This window comes from Triplophysa dalaica, chromosome 8 (assembly GCF_015846415.1).
Source record: "Triplophysa dalaica isolate WHDGS20190420 chromosome 8, ASM1584641v1, whole genome shotgun sequence".
NCBI lineage: Eukaryota > Metazoa > Chordata > Actinopteri > Cypriniformes > Nemacheilidae > Triplophysa > Triplophysa dalaica.
Genome location: NC_079549.1, coordinates 18,693,542 through 18,708,901, shown reverse-complemented (window position 1 = coordinate 18,708,901; position 15,360 = coordinate 18,693,542). Strand labels below are relative to the sequence as shown.

At 46.1% G+C, this 15,360-nt stretch overlaps 1 protein-coding gene across 7 annotated transcripts in view; it reads left to right on the top strand.

Annotated features, from left to right (window-relative positions):
* The window catches only part of sema5ba (sema domain, seven thrombospondin repeats (type 1 and type 1-like), transmembrane domain (TM) and short cytoplasmic domain, (semaphorin) 5Ba), a 131,581-nt gene that overhangs the window by 102,525 nt on the left and 13,696 nt on the right, over nucleotides 1-15,360 (top strand). For all 7 annotated transcript variants that reach the window (XM_056754515.1, XM_056754518.1, XM_056754519.1 and 4 more), the window contains 6 exons: nucleotides 1,064-1,181; nucleotides 1,409-1,590; nucleotides 8,685-8,828; nucleotides 9,297-9,444; nucleotides 11,242-11,467; nucleotides 12,770-12,982. In XM_056754515.1, coding sequence (XP_056610493.1) covers nucleotides 1,064-1,181; nucleotides 1,409-1,590; nucleotides 8,685-8,828; nucleotides 9,297-9,444; nucleotides 11,242-11,467; nucleotides 12,770-12,982 — 1,031 coding nt within the window. The remainder of the gene's footprint in view (nucleotides 1-1,063; nucleotides 1,182-1,408; nucleotides 1,591-8,684; nucleotides 8,829-9,296; nucleotides 9,445-11,241; nucleotides 11,468-12,769; nucleotides 12,983-15,360) is intronic.

Genomic DNA, 15,360 nt, shown 5'->3' with positions numbered 1-15,360 from the left:
CCCTGTTATATCTGTCATGCATGATTTTGTTGAAGATACTACAAAGTGTGAGTGAACCAAATACAGATATTTTTTTACATGAGTGCTGTAACGTGCCCAACGTTGGGTCAAAAAGAGACAAACCCATCTTTCTGGTTATTTTAACCCAGTAAAAGAATAATATTTGGCCCACCATATTTGACCCAGCATTTTACAAGTTTAAAATAGGAATATTGTTGGTTATCAAAATTATGTGTATTGGAAACATTTGCTTAAATAAGTGATAATTTATATGATGTTTTTTCATACTGGTAATATGGTGCACGATAATGCATGATAATAACTGTTTTATAGTATTTTGTTTGTCTCATTATCATCATTGGTTGGGTCCCCTAGTATGGAACTCGACAATGTTTCCACAATTCTCTAATCTTGGCAAAAATTGTTTGCCTACTACTGTCTATTTAATTCAAAAAGTATAAACATTGAGAAAAGAAGTTGTGCAAACTTATTTTTTGTGTTTTATGGTTCTTAAATGATACATTTTTGATAATACATGTTCGTTAATAATATTAGATGACAATTTTCACTTTTTCTGAGATCCGTCCCGTCACATCCACAAGAAGAATGCAAAGAGAACAATGTTTCACTCTCTTCTGAATGTTTCTGACGTGCTTTTAGCATTGGAGTGCTTTAGCACTCAGCGCGAGCTCTCTCCTCGGCAGGATTCCGCTTTGGCACTCTGCGCTGTATCAACACTCTGTGTGTTTCCACAACCTCGAGGCTGGAACGCCAGAGGGCTGCTCAAACAAACCGATGCGCTTGTGCCAAAAAACAAGGCTTTCAAGCTGACGGGAAGGTTGCGAGGCTGCTGCTGCTTACTAACATACCACCCCAAATTCCTGTGCCCTCGAAACGGCACTTGGTGTTTAGCTCCATAAATGGGTTTACATTAAATTACACCTCATTGAGCCCCTTTTTTTGCAGATTTTTGTAATGTCTGCACCTTTATCTGCCACAAGGAATTAAAAAAAAGTTTTAAACCTAAACCCCTCATATTTGTTTCTGTCTCTTTCTGTTTTAGGATGTGTTTGGAAGCCAGGGACCCATACTGTGGTTGGGACCGCAAGCAGCGACGCTGCACCACTATAGAAGACAGCTCCAACATGAGCCAGTGGTTCCAGAACATCACCGCATGCCCGGTAAGAGTTCACCATGCTCACTGCTCCATACATGATTCATTTTGATTGTCTCGATAGCTCTCAGTCAGACTCCCAGTCAGCTTTGAAATCTCTGGTGCGTGTAAGGTGCTATGCCGCATGATCGATGACATCATTGTGGCAGCTGTTTTGCGGTCATTATTTTTTAGGAACGATATTCCGTAAGCATCCAACCTTCAAATTCACAAACAATTTCTCATTTATTCCAGCTGAGGAACCAAACCACAGATGGTGCGTATGGGCCCTGGGCTCCATGGCAACCATGTAGCCACGATGACGGCGAAGGTACCAGTACGTGCCTTTGCCGATCGCGGGCATGCGACAGCCCACCTCCTCGCTGCGGGGGAAAAATATGCGAGGGTCCAACGATTGAGGTTTCCAACTGTTCGAGGCAAGTATTTTTCCCAACCAGGTGTACGGTATAAAAAGATTTCCCTTTGTAATAAATGCCGTTGCCTTTGAAGTAAACTCGAAAAGGTTGAAAGTGAATGCTCTTTTCTATCATTCAGTGCTTCAGTGAATAATAGCAAACACACAAACATTTCCCCTAAATAAAATTCAAGAAGAGAACAACTGGCAATAGCTCTAGGCAAATAATTGACTTTTGTGAATAAGGTGCGATTTTTGATATGAGTGTTTTACATAGTAAAAAGGGATAAATGTGGAATAGTTCACCCAAAAATAAAAAATCTGGATTAATTTATTCACCCTTGTTGTTCAATACCCGTACATGACTCTTTCTTCTATGTATCACAAAAGAAAACATTTTGAGAAATGTCTGGGTAATTGTGTGTACATACAATGGAAGTCAAAGGGGGCCAGTGTTGTTTGGTTACCAACTTTCATATGTTTGGTTACCAACCAAAGTGTTACAGGTTTGGAATGACATGAGGTTGAGAAAATAATGAAAGATTTTCCTTTTTAAGGTCAACTATCCCTTTAAATACAGCCCTATATTACAGCAGATAGTGATTAGTGTTTAATAGACGATTTGAGAATATTACTTTTGAATATAGTAAATATTTTTGCTCTAAAATAATATGCATGAAAGGCTACGACTGTTTAGTGAATTTTATTTTACAAAAATTTCAACCCAACAGCTTTCCCCCTGTGGCACAGTCATACAAAACTATATCCACACTCAGCGGTATTTTTACAGAAAGTGGCACTTCTCTCATCACAAGAGATGCAATGCAGAAACAGAGCACTTTAGCAAATTAAGAATGACTCCCGGTCAAAATGAGTTCCTTACCAAAGCTTTTCTCTTCCTTTTCTATCACATTATCCTCATCAAATCCGACAGTGCTGCAATATAATAACAGTTTCCATTCCGAATGACATCATTCGTGGTTCCCTTTCTGTCGGTCTCTCGACGTTGTGTCGAGAACGACAGATGGGGTTCGCCCTTGAGAACCAATCAACTCTGACTACTATAGAAAAGGCCAATGAAATTTGGCGAATGCAATTTGCATGCCGGGCTCCGCCCCCGGAAATCCGGTATAAAAGGAGGCCGGCGTGCAGCATTCACTTACCTTTTGTTCTTCAGAGCCATCGCTCATGAGTACAACTCAGGATTCAATCCTCTACAACTACACGCTGGTGCTACGACGTGTTACAGCGGATCGTCCCTTTCTGCAGCGACCTTCCCCTGGGCGTCTCGGCGGTTCCGGAGGTGTTAGAGATTTTTTCTAAAAGTCCTTTTCAGGACTGACTGAGCATTCTCCAGCGCGGCATGTCCCGCTGTTCTCTTGGGTGCGGCACCCTCATCGAGGAGGGGGATGGACACGATCGCTGCATTAGGTGTCTGGGCGTCCAGCACACTGAAGCAGCGTTCGTTGACACATCTGCCTGCACTGCGGGCAGATTGTCATTCAGAAGTTGCGGTCACGGGTGGCTGTCTTCCTACGGGAACCAGCCACCATTTCGTCTGCTACCCGGGCTGTGACATCTGTGGCTACGGCCCCGATGACCACCCACGTTAGCAGCGTTAGTGATACGGGGAACTCTGCGAACGTAAACCCGCCAGCCAAGTGCTCACGGGCCGATCGCACCCCGATTCGCTCTTCTGAACGTTCCCCAACCGGCGGTGGCATACCGTCCGGATCCTCACGCACACACTCGGAAACGATGTGTGACGTAGATGAGATGTCGCTCGCAGCATCGGAGGGAGACTGGCATCCGACTCTGCCGAATCCAAACTCCACCCCCAGCGGTCGAGTTCAGGAGGAAGCAGAAGTGATGTCATCCGTGCTAACCCGGGGATGCGTGGTTCCCGAGGTCGGTGCGCGGTGCAAACCGCGCCCACCCCGGGTGCCATGTTTTTCCCGGAGGTGCATGAGGAGCTGTGTAAAACTTGGAACGCTCCTCTCACGGACCGTTCCAGTGAAACCAGCTCCGGCTCCCTTACTTCCCTCGATGGTGAGGCAGCCAAGGACTGCGTCGAGATCCCCCGGGTGGAACGTCCGCCTGCGGTGCACCTGTGCCGCGGACGGCTACCACCTGGGGGGGGATCGACCACTCCTACCGTCCAAAGCACGTAAGACTTCGGCATCACTGGTGTCGAAGGCTTGCGATGTTGCGGGCCAGGCTGCCTCCTCTCTCTATGCCTTGGCCATCCTGCAGGTCCGCCAGGCCAGGGCGTTGAGAGGGCTCCACGAGGGTAAGGCCGACCCGGGTATAATGCAGGATCTCCGTGCCGCCGCTGACAGCGCTCTACGGGCGACTAAGGCGGCGGCACGGGCCCTGGGTCGGACGATGTCCACGGTAGTGGTCCAGGAGAGACACCCCCGGCTATACCTTGTGCAGAAGAGTGACAGCAAGGAAGTCCGCTTTCTTGATGCACTCATCTCGCAGGGTGGGTTGTTGGTAACACCGTCGAGGACTGCGCTCAGCAGTTTTTTGACGGCGAAGCAGACAGTGGCAATTAACCACATTTTTTTCACGCCGCGACTCGGCCGCCTACAGGCCTCCGAGATCTCACGTGACGTCTGCTTCCCTGCAACCCAGGACCCTTTCGACATCGGCTCCGGTTCCTGTGCCCCCACAGGCGGCACCCCGGAAGCAGAGGTCGAGGGGGAAACCTCCACCCCGTCAGCAACCTCCTCGCGAGAAGGGACACTGACGGGAAGACCCCAGGGAGAACAACATCGGGCCCGAACCTTCACAGCCACGGCTCTGATCGGTCGGTACGGGACGACTCCTGCCTCGTCACCAAAGCCGGGCCCTTGTTAGGGCTTGGCGCCCACTTACTCACTGAGTTTTCTGTTCTCCCCGGGTTTACTTGCAGCCGATCGCACACTCCACTGGACTGTGCTCGGCGAACCGACCTCACACCCTGGCGAGGCGTGAGGTCGTACACATATACGACAGCCGTCACCACTCTCAAACTGACAGTGCGTGCCGTTGTCCCGCCAGGCAGATAAGCAGGCGGAGCAAAAACCTTCCCTCCGGGGACTCCCCGCGACATGGTTAGCTCCGCCAGCCGACGAACCACCCCCCGTGGGAATGATGAAGCAGACCGTCCCCTTGGTCACCCTGTCACAGTCCCTGGGAGCTCGAGAGCTGCCCACACTGTCTCGCTGGCTAATGAGGGCGGTCCGTCTTGGTTACTCGATCCAGTTCGCCAGAGACTCACCCAAGTTTCGGGGCATCATCTCTCCCTCTGTCAGAGGCAGGGACGCCTCCGTACTTCGGGTAGAGGTCACCACCCTTCTGGCAAAACAGGCATCGAGTTCGTCCCTCAAAACCAAGATGTTCAGTGGGTCACCACCCGCACTTCATCGTTCCCAAGAAAGACGGCGGGTTGCCCCCAAAGGCTGCGTACCCTGAACAGAGCACCTTTACAAGCTGCCATTCAGGGTGCTCACACAGAGGCGCGTCCTGACATCTATGAGGTGTCAGGATTGGTTCGTGGCAATCGACCTGAAGGACGCTTACTTTCATGTCTCGATCCTCCTCGACACCGGCCGTTCCCACGGTTCGCGTGCGAGAGGCGGGCATATCAGTACAGAGTCCTCCCTTTCGGTCTGTCCCTGACCGCCCTTTCTCCCTGAGAGGAGGAAGGCGAGCGGGTACTAAACTATCTCAGCGACTGGCCTATCTTGGCACACTCGCGAGATCTGTTATGTACACAAAGGGACCTGGTGCTCCGGCACCTAGGTCGATTGGGACTCCAGGTCAACCAAGAGAGGGGCAAGCTCTCCCCAGTGCAGAGCATCCTCTTTCTCGGTATGGAACTCAGCTCTGTCACCATGTCGGCACACCTGTCCGCAGTTGTGCCCAACCAGTGTTGAACTGTCTGAAATGAACATTTTAGGCAGACAGCGGTCCCCCTGAAACAATTCAGAGGCTCCTGGGACACATGGCGTCCTCGCGGGCTAATACCCCTCGAGTTGATGCACATGACACCGCTCCAACACTGGTTTCAGAGTCGAGTTCCGAGGAGAGCGTGGCACACCGGCAGCAGGCGCATGGTGATGCCGCCCTGCTGCCGACGCACCATAACCCCTAGTCTTTATGACTTTTTCGACGGACTCAGGTCCCTCTGAGCAGGTTATGAGGCAGGTCGTGGTGACGACTGAAGTCTCCCTGCAGGGGTGCGGTGTAGTGTGCAACGGGCACGCAGGTGGGGTGTTGGACGAACCCCCGCCTGCGCTGGCATATCAATTGCCAAGAGTTGTGGGCTATGCTACTTGCACTGAGCAGGCTACGGCCTCTCGTGCGAGACATGCACGTGCTGTTCCGAGGACAGCACTATAGCTGTAGCGAATACAGATCGTCAGGGTGGCGTTCGCACACAGCAGCTAAACACAACTTGCTCGACGCCTCCTCCGGTGGAGTCAACAGGTGACTCGTTCCCTGCAGGCCACACACCCCGGGCAAACTGAACTAGACAGCCGACGTGCTTTCTCGCCAGTTTATGCCTCGTGGAGAGTGGCGACTCCACCCCCGTGCAGTCCAGCTCATTTGGAGGCTGTTCGGGTAGGCCCAGGTAAAACCTGTTCACCTCCCGTAACACCACCATTTGCCCGCTTGATAGTCCCTGCCCTCGGCACGGATATCCTTGCGCACAGCTGGCCGCGGGATGGGCGGAAGCACACCTTCCCCCCCCCAGGAGCCTTCTTGTACAGACTCTGTGCAAGGTCAGGGAGCAGGAGCACCAAGTGTTATTGGTTACACCACACCGGTCTAACCGCACTTGGCCTCAGAGCCGATGCTCTGGACAGCGACTCCCCCTGAACCATTCCCCTGACAGAGGACCTGCTCTCTCAGGGGAAGGACACGTTCTGGCATCCCAGATCAGACCTCTGGAACACCCATGTCTGGTCTCTAGACGGGACGAGAAGATCCTAAGATGGCTACTCCCCCTATACGGCTGAGACCATCACCCAGGCTAGGGCCCCATCTACTAGGCGGTTACACGCCTCTAGACGGTGCCTCTTCTCGTCCTGGTGTCTTTCTCAACGAGAAAGACCCACTGAGGTGCTTGATCAGGATTGTGTTCCCCTCCTCACGAGACTGGAGACTAACATCTCCCTTCCACACTGAAAGTGTATGTAGTCGCTATTGCCACTCATCACGACTCAGTCGGTGGAAAGTTTCTAGGGCAACACGACCTGGTCACCAGGTTCCTAAGCAGCGAGAGGGCGGAATCCGCCTCATCTCCGCTCCATACCCTCTTGGGACCCTAAGTGGTCCTGGGGAGCCTCAGGGCCCCCCAAAGAGCCCCTCGGAGGTTCCGATCTTCCTCATGGAGTAAGACGGCCCTCCTGACGGCGCTCACTTCTTTCAAGAGGGTAGGGGACCACCGAGCATCCTCCGTGTCCCTGGATTGCCTTAAACTCGGCCCTGGAAACTCTCACGTTATCTTGAGACCCAGGCCCGGATGCGTGCCCAAGAAGTTCCCACTACTCCCTCCGGGGCCAAGTGGTGAACTTGCAGGCGCTCCCCATAGGGGAGGAAGACCCAACCCGATTAGTGTTGTGTCCAGTACGTACTGGACCGCACGCAGAGCTCTGAAGCTCTGACCAGCTCCGTGTCTGTTGGAGGACAGCAGAAGGGGAAGGCTGTCTCCAAACAGAGGCTGGCGCACTGGGTCGTGGACGCCGTTACGACGGCATTCCGATCTCAGAATCTCCCATGCCCATTGGCAGTGAGGGCTCACTCCACACGGAGTTTAGCCACCTCCTGGACACTGGCAGAAGCGCCTCTCTAGCAGACATCTGTAGAGCTGCGGGTTGGGCTATGCCCAAACACCTTCGCAAGGGTTAACAACCTTCGCGTAAACCCGGTGTCAGCCCACGTCCTGCGTGGCGACATGTAGGACTGGCATCCGGGGGGGCGTATGCCTGCGAAAGCACCTTTCCACCCTCTAACAGGTTGGGTCAGTGTGCTATTTACCTTTTCTTCTTACCCGAACACATCGCTAAGAAACTGGTACCTCACCAGCCTCCCTTCTTACCCAGACACTGGTTAAGAATAGGCATTCCATCCATCACCAAACAAGCACCCCCTGGGGGCTGGCTGGGCAGAGCAGCCTTCCCCCTTAGGCCGGGATACCATGTGAGCTATCACAGATAGCTCTAACCGGACCTAGTGCTACCGGACGTCTGTAACACCCCCTCCGTGGGCTGTTCCGTCTGATGTATCCTCATGAGAATGGTTCCCACTCCTGGTAACCCATGAGCTTCCCCAGGTGGGCCTCCACCTCGCGGTTAACTACTCAGTCCGCACGTTCCATGCGTTCTCCTCCAAGGACGAGACCATACCTATATCCACCATATTCCTCCCCACGGGTAGGAGGTGGCCTCTGTAGCGCTTCTCTGATTAAGAGTCGCGCTTACCCGGTGTAAACTGATCTGAATGGCCTCTCGCCTATAGAGAGCTAAGGCCCCGTCCGTGAAAGTTACCGGTCAGGGCTGTACCCATCTTTCTCCAAGAAAGCTCTGGAACCCCCCGACCACCACACTGGAAGGTTACAGTCTCACGAAAGCTTCGAGATGACACGCCCAGGCTTGTTACCGTCGCTTCGCTAGAGATTGTGACGCGATACAGCGTTGTGGCGTTTTCCATAGGCAACCCCATCTGTCGTTCTCGACACAACGTCGAGAGACCGACAGAAAGGGAACGTCTTGGTTACGTATGTAACCTCAGTTCCCTGATGGAGGGAACGAGACGTTGTGTCCCTTATGCCACGAACACGTATCGTATTCTGCTGCAGTTTGAGAGGTCTCAGGCTCTTCAGAACAAAGGTAAGTGAATGCTGCACGCCGGCCTCCTTTTATACCGGATTTCCGGGGGCGGAGCCCGGCATGCAAATTGCATTCGCCAAATTTCATTGGCCTTTTCTATAGTAGTCAGAGTTGATTGGTTCTCAAGGGCGAACCCCATCTGTCGTTCTCGACACAACGTCTCGTTCCCTCCATCAGGGAACTGAGGTTACATACGTAACCAAGACGTTCTCTGATCCATATTGTTTTTCTCCAGGAATGGTGGATGGACACCCTGGTCGTCGTGGGGTCAGTGCAGCACAAGTTGTGAGATTGGGTTTGAAGTTCGCCAGCGATCCTGTAACAATCCTTCGCCCAGGCACGGTGGCCGTGTGTGTGTGGGACAAAGCAGAGAACAGAGGTATCACATTTAAAAATCAGAAAGCTGTCATTATTGTAATTAGACGTCCTTTTGTTATTTCATACAGATTACATTCAGATGATAAAATATAATTACAGAAACGCAAATTACCCTTTAACTTCTACGTGATAAAGGAAGTCGAATCATTTTCTTTAAAAGGGTTGTTTTACACATTTTCCCCCTGAAGGTTTTTATGGAAAATGTAATAATGATAAGTCTATTGTATGTGCTCTATTATAAGTTGGGTCGTACATTTTAAGTTTTTTGTTCAATGTTGCTTATTTCTAATCAGGTACTACAAAAGTCAGGATTAGCAGAATCAAAACAATTTATTTCAAAAGTGTAATATAAATGTGATTTCTTATGATATGATTTGTTTCATAAATTCATATTTTCCTCTTTAGCTTTCTCGAACGGAGCCTCTCTAGGCTCTTGATAGCACTGAACTGTTTTTTGTATGCTCCTCAGATTCTGTAATGAGAAGGTGCCTTGCCCTCAGCCCATCTTCTGGTCATCATGGCTGCCATGGTCCAAGTGCAGTGCGGAGTGTGGAGGAGGGGTTCACTCTCGCTCCAGGAACTGTGAGAATGGAAATAGCTGTCCGGGTTGTGCACTGGTATGTATACCTGAAATACACACACTCATACATCCTGGAGCCTCCTGTTTGTCCATGATAATAGCTGCTCTCTCACAGAAATGTATGTGTGATTTTAGAGAACACCTCATTGGTCATTCAGATACTGTTTTCGGATTAGACTTCAAGGACTTAACGAATCAAAACTATCTGTGGGTTTTAATAAAAGCACATTGATATTTACATTTACTGTTTGTTTACATTTACATTCATTCGTTTGGCAGACGAATGAACTACATTCATAGTTCATTCTTCTAACTACATTCAGGGAAGCAATATAAATTGCATATACAACCATCGAAAAAATTGAAGAATTTCAAAGATTATTTTCATTATTTCACCTGACTGATCAGTTCTGACTTCTATCTCTTCTCTACTCTTTCAAAAAAAAAGAAAAAAAAAAAACTTTGCTTTGTTTACTTTGATAGGCTATATGAGACAAGTTTTTTATTGCACTTATGTTTTTTGTTGTCCTTATGTTGTTTACATTTACATTTAGGCATTTGACAGACGCTTCTATCCAAAGCGACTTAAATTGCTTTATCCTTTACATTTTTACATAGGTATTTGCAATCCCCTGGGATCGAACCCTAAACCTTGCGTTGATAACGCAATGGTCTTACCACTGAGCTACAGGAAAGCTGTTGTTCCAATTGCTTCCATTGTTTATCTCATCTTTAAGTAGTTTGGGATAAAAGTGTCTGCTAAATGACTAAATGTAAATGTACATTTTCAGTTTTTCTGAATTTAATATTTATGTGTTTAGGTAAAAGGGTCATTTTTGTTTCATTGTGTGATCTATTACCAATATTTCTCCCAAATCTTAAATAAAAATAGTTTCTATTTGCATTTATTTGCAGAAAAGGAAAACTATAGAAACAGGCCAAAATAACTTGTGTATTTTTTCAGACCTCAAATACTGCAAAGAAAAATGTTAATATTCACTTTTAAGCAATACAACAGTAATATTTGTATTTAGGAAAAGTTCAAAAGTGATTTTGTATGTGATAACCTCGATTTGAATCATAGTTTTGATGTGTCTTGTTATGCAGTGTATATTGTATATTATATTGTATATAATATATAATTTCTTAGAGTTATTGTAGATTCAAAATGTATTTGTTGATAAAATATATGCTCTAATGCATTTTTATATAAAACAAAAAGTGCAAAAAGTTTAGAGAAATCCGACTTAGACAAATCCTCTGAATCTACATTAGATTAGATTAGATTAGATTAGATTCAACTTTATTGTCATTACACATATACAAGAACAGTGTAACGAAATGTAGTTTAGGTCTAACCAGAAGTGCAATTAGCAAGTGCAGGATATACAGTGTGAATAAATACAGAATACAATATTAGGAAAATACTATACAATGGGCATGTACTATGAAAAGGGTAGTCTCGACTACATGTAGTCTCTGTAGAGATGCTCCTGTGCATTTATGTTTGAAATCAGACAGATTTTAGTCTCTAAAAGTATGCTCTTCAACTCTCTTAAGAGCTGCAATTAATTCCGATTTAATCGACTTAATCAGGACTCAAATTAACGTTCCTTGCGAAGAACCGTAACACCCCCTGGGGTATCTAGCAAAGAGCCATTACATTTTATTAACAGTTCGTGGTAGCGGCTCATGAATGCCGGGCTGTGCGGCGTCATGTGTATCTTAGGAAGTGAAGTGTCTGTCCCGTCTCCGCAGACATGATGAATGATGAAAGGCTACCGGATGATGTCATCCATCTTTTATATTCTACTCATGTCAATCATCATTGCAGGAGTACCAGGCTTGTAATCTGGAATCCTGCCCGGAGGTGCGGCGAAACACCCCGTGGACGCCCTGGGTGCCGGTGAATATAACCCAGGGAGGGGCGCGGCAGGAGCAGAGGGTACGGTACATCTGCAGGGCCCAGCTGCCTGATCCTCACGAGCTGCAGCTGGGAAAACGGAAGGTGGAGACCCGCTACTGCCCTAATGATGGAACAGTGTCCTGCGAGACAGACAGTGAGTGTATAGATACTTTTAATTTCAACCTTTCCTTTTTGACATGATAAAATGCAAATAAAAGAGCCCAAAACTCTGTTTTTGCATAGTCACATTGCTTTTAATAGTCAAGTCTAGAAAAAAAATCATCATTTACTCACCTTCAAACCTGTATGACTTTCTTTCTTCTGCGGAACACAAAAGAAGATATTTTGAAGAATGTCAGTGACCGGACAGTGGCAGTACCTATTGACTTCCATACAATAGAAGTGAATGGGTACCGCCGTTGTTTTTCATTTCGGGGTGAACTATCCCTAACTAGTCAGCTACTTGTGCACTAGCAGATGCAACTTACAGTACAGTACAGTACAGTACAGGAGACCGAGGGACAACCTGGGCTAAGGTGGCATATTGAAACATTATTGTATGTAGAAACTCTTTATGCAAAGTCTCAAGGGATGGATTTTCCACAAAAGCAATCCAAACTGCACTGACACTGAGTGCTAAAGTGCAAATACTTCAGGTACCTGAGAGCGTTTCACAGAGCTGACTTCAGCAGAATATGAAGTGCTATGTGAGTGTTGGCAATGGCCTCCATTTTCTGTCTTATAATGCTCAATTTTCATTAGTCAATGTCTTCTGAGTGGAAGTTCTCCCAATGCGTTTCACAAAGTGTGTTTTGTGTGCGAGTATAAATATTCTGGTTTTAGCCAAAAGTGTCAGCTCAATCTCAGTTTGGGGTCAGAGTTTAGGACTTGCCAACTTTCCCCATGTCGGCTCATTGATTAACTGTAAGTTTTTGTCTGAACTCACAGGAGGTCAAATGTGGGACGGTGCACAATGAATGCATCAGAAGCAACAGAGTGTCAGAATTCACCTTGTGGAGGTTGCCGTGTCCAGAATGTTCTGTCAGAGATGCTGTATAAAAAATCCTGGCGTGGTGTCTGAACTAACCTTGAATTACCAGAAAAAGGGCGACCTTTGGAATGACTCGCTAATAAATTCAAGTCTAACAGTGTCATTGGGGAGCAGAAGTAGCAAAACATTATTTGAGATTATGGCAGTCTGGAGGACTGTGCTGTGAATGTATTAAAGGGATTGTTCACCCAAAATGACAAATTCAGTCATTTATTCACCAAAATGATTTAAAACCTGTAAAGAAGATATTTTGAGAAATGTCTCAGTGGTTTTGTGTCCATACAACGGAAGTCAATGGGTCCAATGTTGTTTGGTTACCAACATTCTTCAAAATATCTTCTTTTGTGTTCTGCAGAAGAAAGAAAGTGTATAATGAGAATGTTTGTGCAATGTTTATTTTTGCAGCTTTGATCGAAGAGCTCCTCAGGATGCCCGGTGTGCGACTGACAGGATCAGGCTGGTCGTCGTGGGAGACGTGGTCAGCGTGCACTCAGGAGTGCGCCAAAGGCTACCGCACTCGAAAACGCACCTGCACCACCACCGAGGGCAAGAACGCTCCCACCGCCTGCCGTGGCTCTCCGGTGGAATATCAGGACTGCAATCCACAGCCCTGTCCAGGTAACACACACAGCAAACACAAACACACTCAACATACACTGAAATAGATTCACACACGTATGGTCAGAGTCTGGGTAGCCGCTCATCATGATGAGAAAGCCGCTGTATCCATTAGAGTGTGTGAAGTGTTGTAGTGATTTCATTAGCTAATGGAAAGCTGAGAAGCCCCACTGGGACCCGCTGTGTTCAAATCAAGAGGTTTCACTGTAATTCCAAACAAATGCCATCTCAAGGTTAAATTGAAAACACTTTGCTTGTTTTGGAAATTACGAAATATCCAAAAAAATTGTAAGGGGCAGGTGTGTGCTTAATTTGCTAAATGTAGTCACTGAAGAAATAACGGTAACACTTTCCTTGAAGCATGTATGTATAATGCATTATAAAGAGTTATTAAAGTTTAAAATGCCTTATTATTCTTCATAATGTGTGTCGTACTGCAATGTAGTTGTAAAGAAGTATAACCAATTTAAAATGCATAGTGTAACAATTAATTGCTAAGTGTCATAATGTTTTAACTGTAATGACAATTATTTATAAGACATTACAATGCTTTAAAAGGTGCATTACAATGCTTAAAACTACTTTTATAATGCATTATACATACGTGCTTCAAGAAAAGCGTCTCCAAAATAACAAGTAGGATTTACTTTTTAATTTATTTTTGTGTTTATTTCTTGCAGAAGTACATTTTTCTTCAAGTTTTTGCACAGTTTATTTTCAGAGTGCAAAAGCTTTTTAAAATTAAATTTACTTATGTAAACAGTTTGTTTTTTTCAGTGTAGTGGAACCAAACAAGAAAGCAAAAATACTTCTTTTTGGTGTACTTCTATTTCAAACGTGAGAGGTGCGTGCTGACAAATGCATAGTTCCCTCAAAATAAAAAAATTCTGTCATGTTGTTTAAAACCTGTGTATGACTATTTCTTCTGTGGAACACAAAAGAATATTTGAGAAATGTCAGCGAGTCAATGAGAGGGGCAATATTGTTGGTTACTAACATTCTTTAAAATATATTCTTTTGTGATCTGCCGAAGAAAGTCATACGGATTGACATGAGGGAATAACATTTATGAATAAATAATAAAATATTTTTTATTTCGGTTTTCCAATTTTTGCACCAGCCCTGACTTAACTCAACATCGGTTACCTACAAGTTGACACTTTAAAATCCCACAGTTTACACTCATTGCCTGAATCCTATATATAGCTACAGTAAGAAGGCTAACCTGTGTTTACACCAGACGCAATCCATGACATTTAAAACAAAAAACTACTAATGTAGAATCCACTGTAGCTCATCACGTCACTGTCACGGTTTGTCCGGACAAAAACTAATTTGTTGTGACATTGTTTGTCGACATGATATACTTACACTTTACTTTAGACATTTGAAAAAGTGACACGGACAAACATTGATAAAACCTTTTAAAAACATGTATGCACATATCCGTCCATTAATCCTGAAGCTTCTCAACAAAGGTTGACATGTTTCTGGAGGCATATTGATAGCCACATGCCAAGCAATTGATCAATCGGAACCCTTTCTGTAGCAAATCACCCAAAACAATTCCTTCACTGTTTTCCACAAAAAGTGAGAATAAGATTGAAATAGCGGGTTGGAAGGAGACATAGATTAAAGCACAGCTTTTATATCCGCCACATCTGCAACCATTTTAATCATGGTTTTGACCTCACACTTGCACTCCAGTCCACCATCGTGACTTCTAGGCGGACTCGCTGTGATTGTGATTGGTCTGTTGTCACACTTCAGTCGCGCCCCGGCACACACATGCTAATCCACTGAAGTTAAATGGTGCTTTTTTTAAGGGCAGGGAGGAGGAGCCAGTGTTAACCGTCTCCTCCATCAGTGTGATGAGACATCGAGCCGCTTACAGAGAGAAGAAAATACCAAAGCTGTTTGTGATGGTCAATTTACTCTGGATAATATTGCTTACATTAGATGTTGTTTTGGTGGGTTGTTTGTACAGCTTGGAACAGCCGATGACCCGCTAAAAGCAACTTTAGGGCACGTTTTCTATAACTCTGCTATCATCATAAACATGATTTTCCATTGGGGTAAATAAAAAAGGAAGAAATGAGACTTGCCAAGTGTTGCTCAAGGAATTTTGTGGGTCAAATAAAGCAGTTTGAAACTCCAAAAGGACATTCTCTTGTGTGCTAAGGGGGGAATGTCTGAATCACCATCACATCCCATAACAGATGTTTGCTTGCCTCGTCTGCTTTTTGCGATTTTCCCAACCATGTCCTTGTTTGGATTGTTCTGTGCATTTGCTTGTTTGATGGACGTTGTTTCATGGTTGTATTTGTTTGCATCCTTCGTCTTTTGCGTTTGGGCTGCATTCGCATCCGCTTATCTGA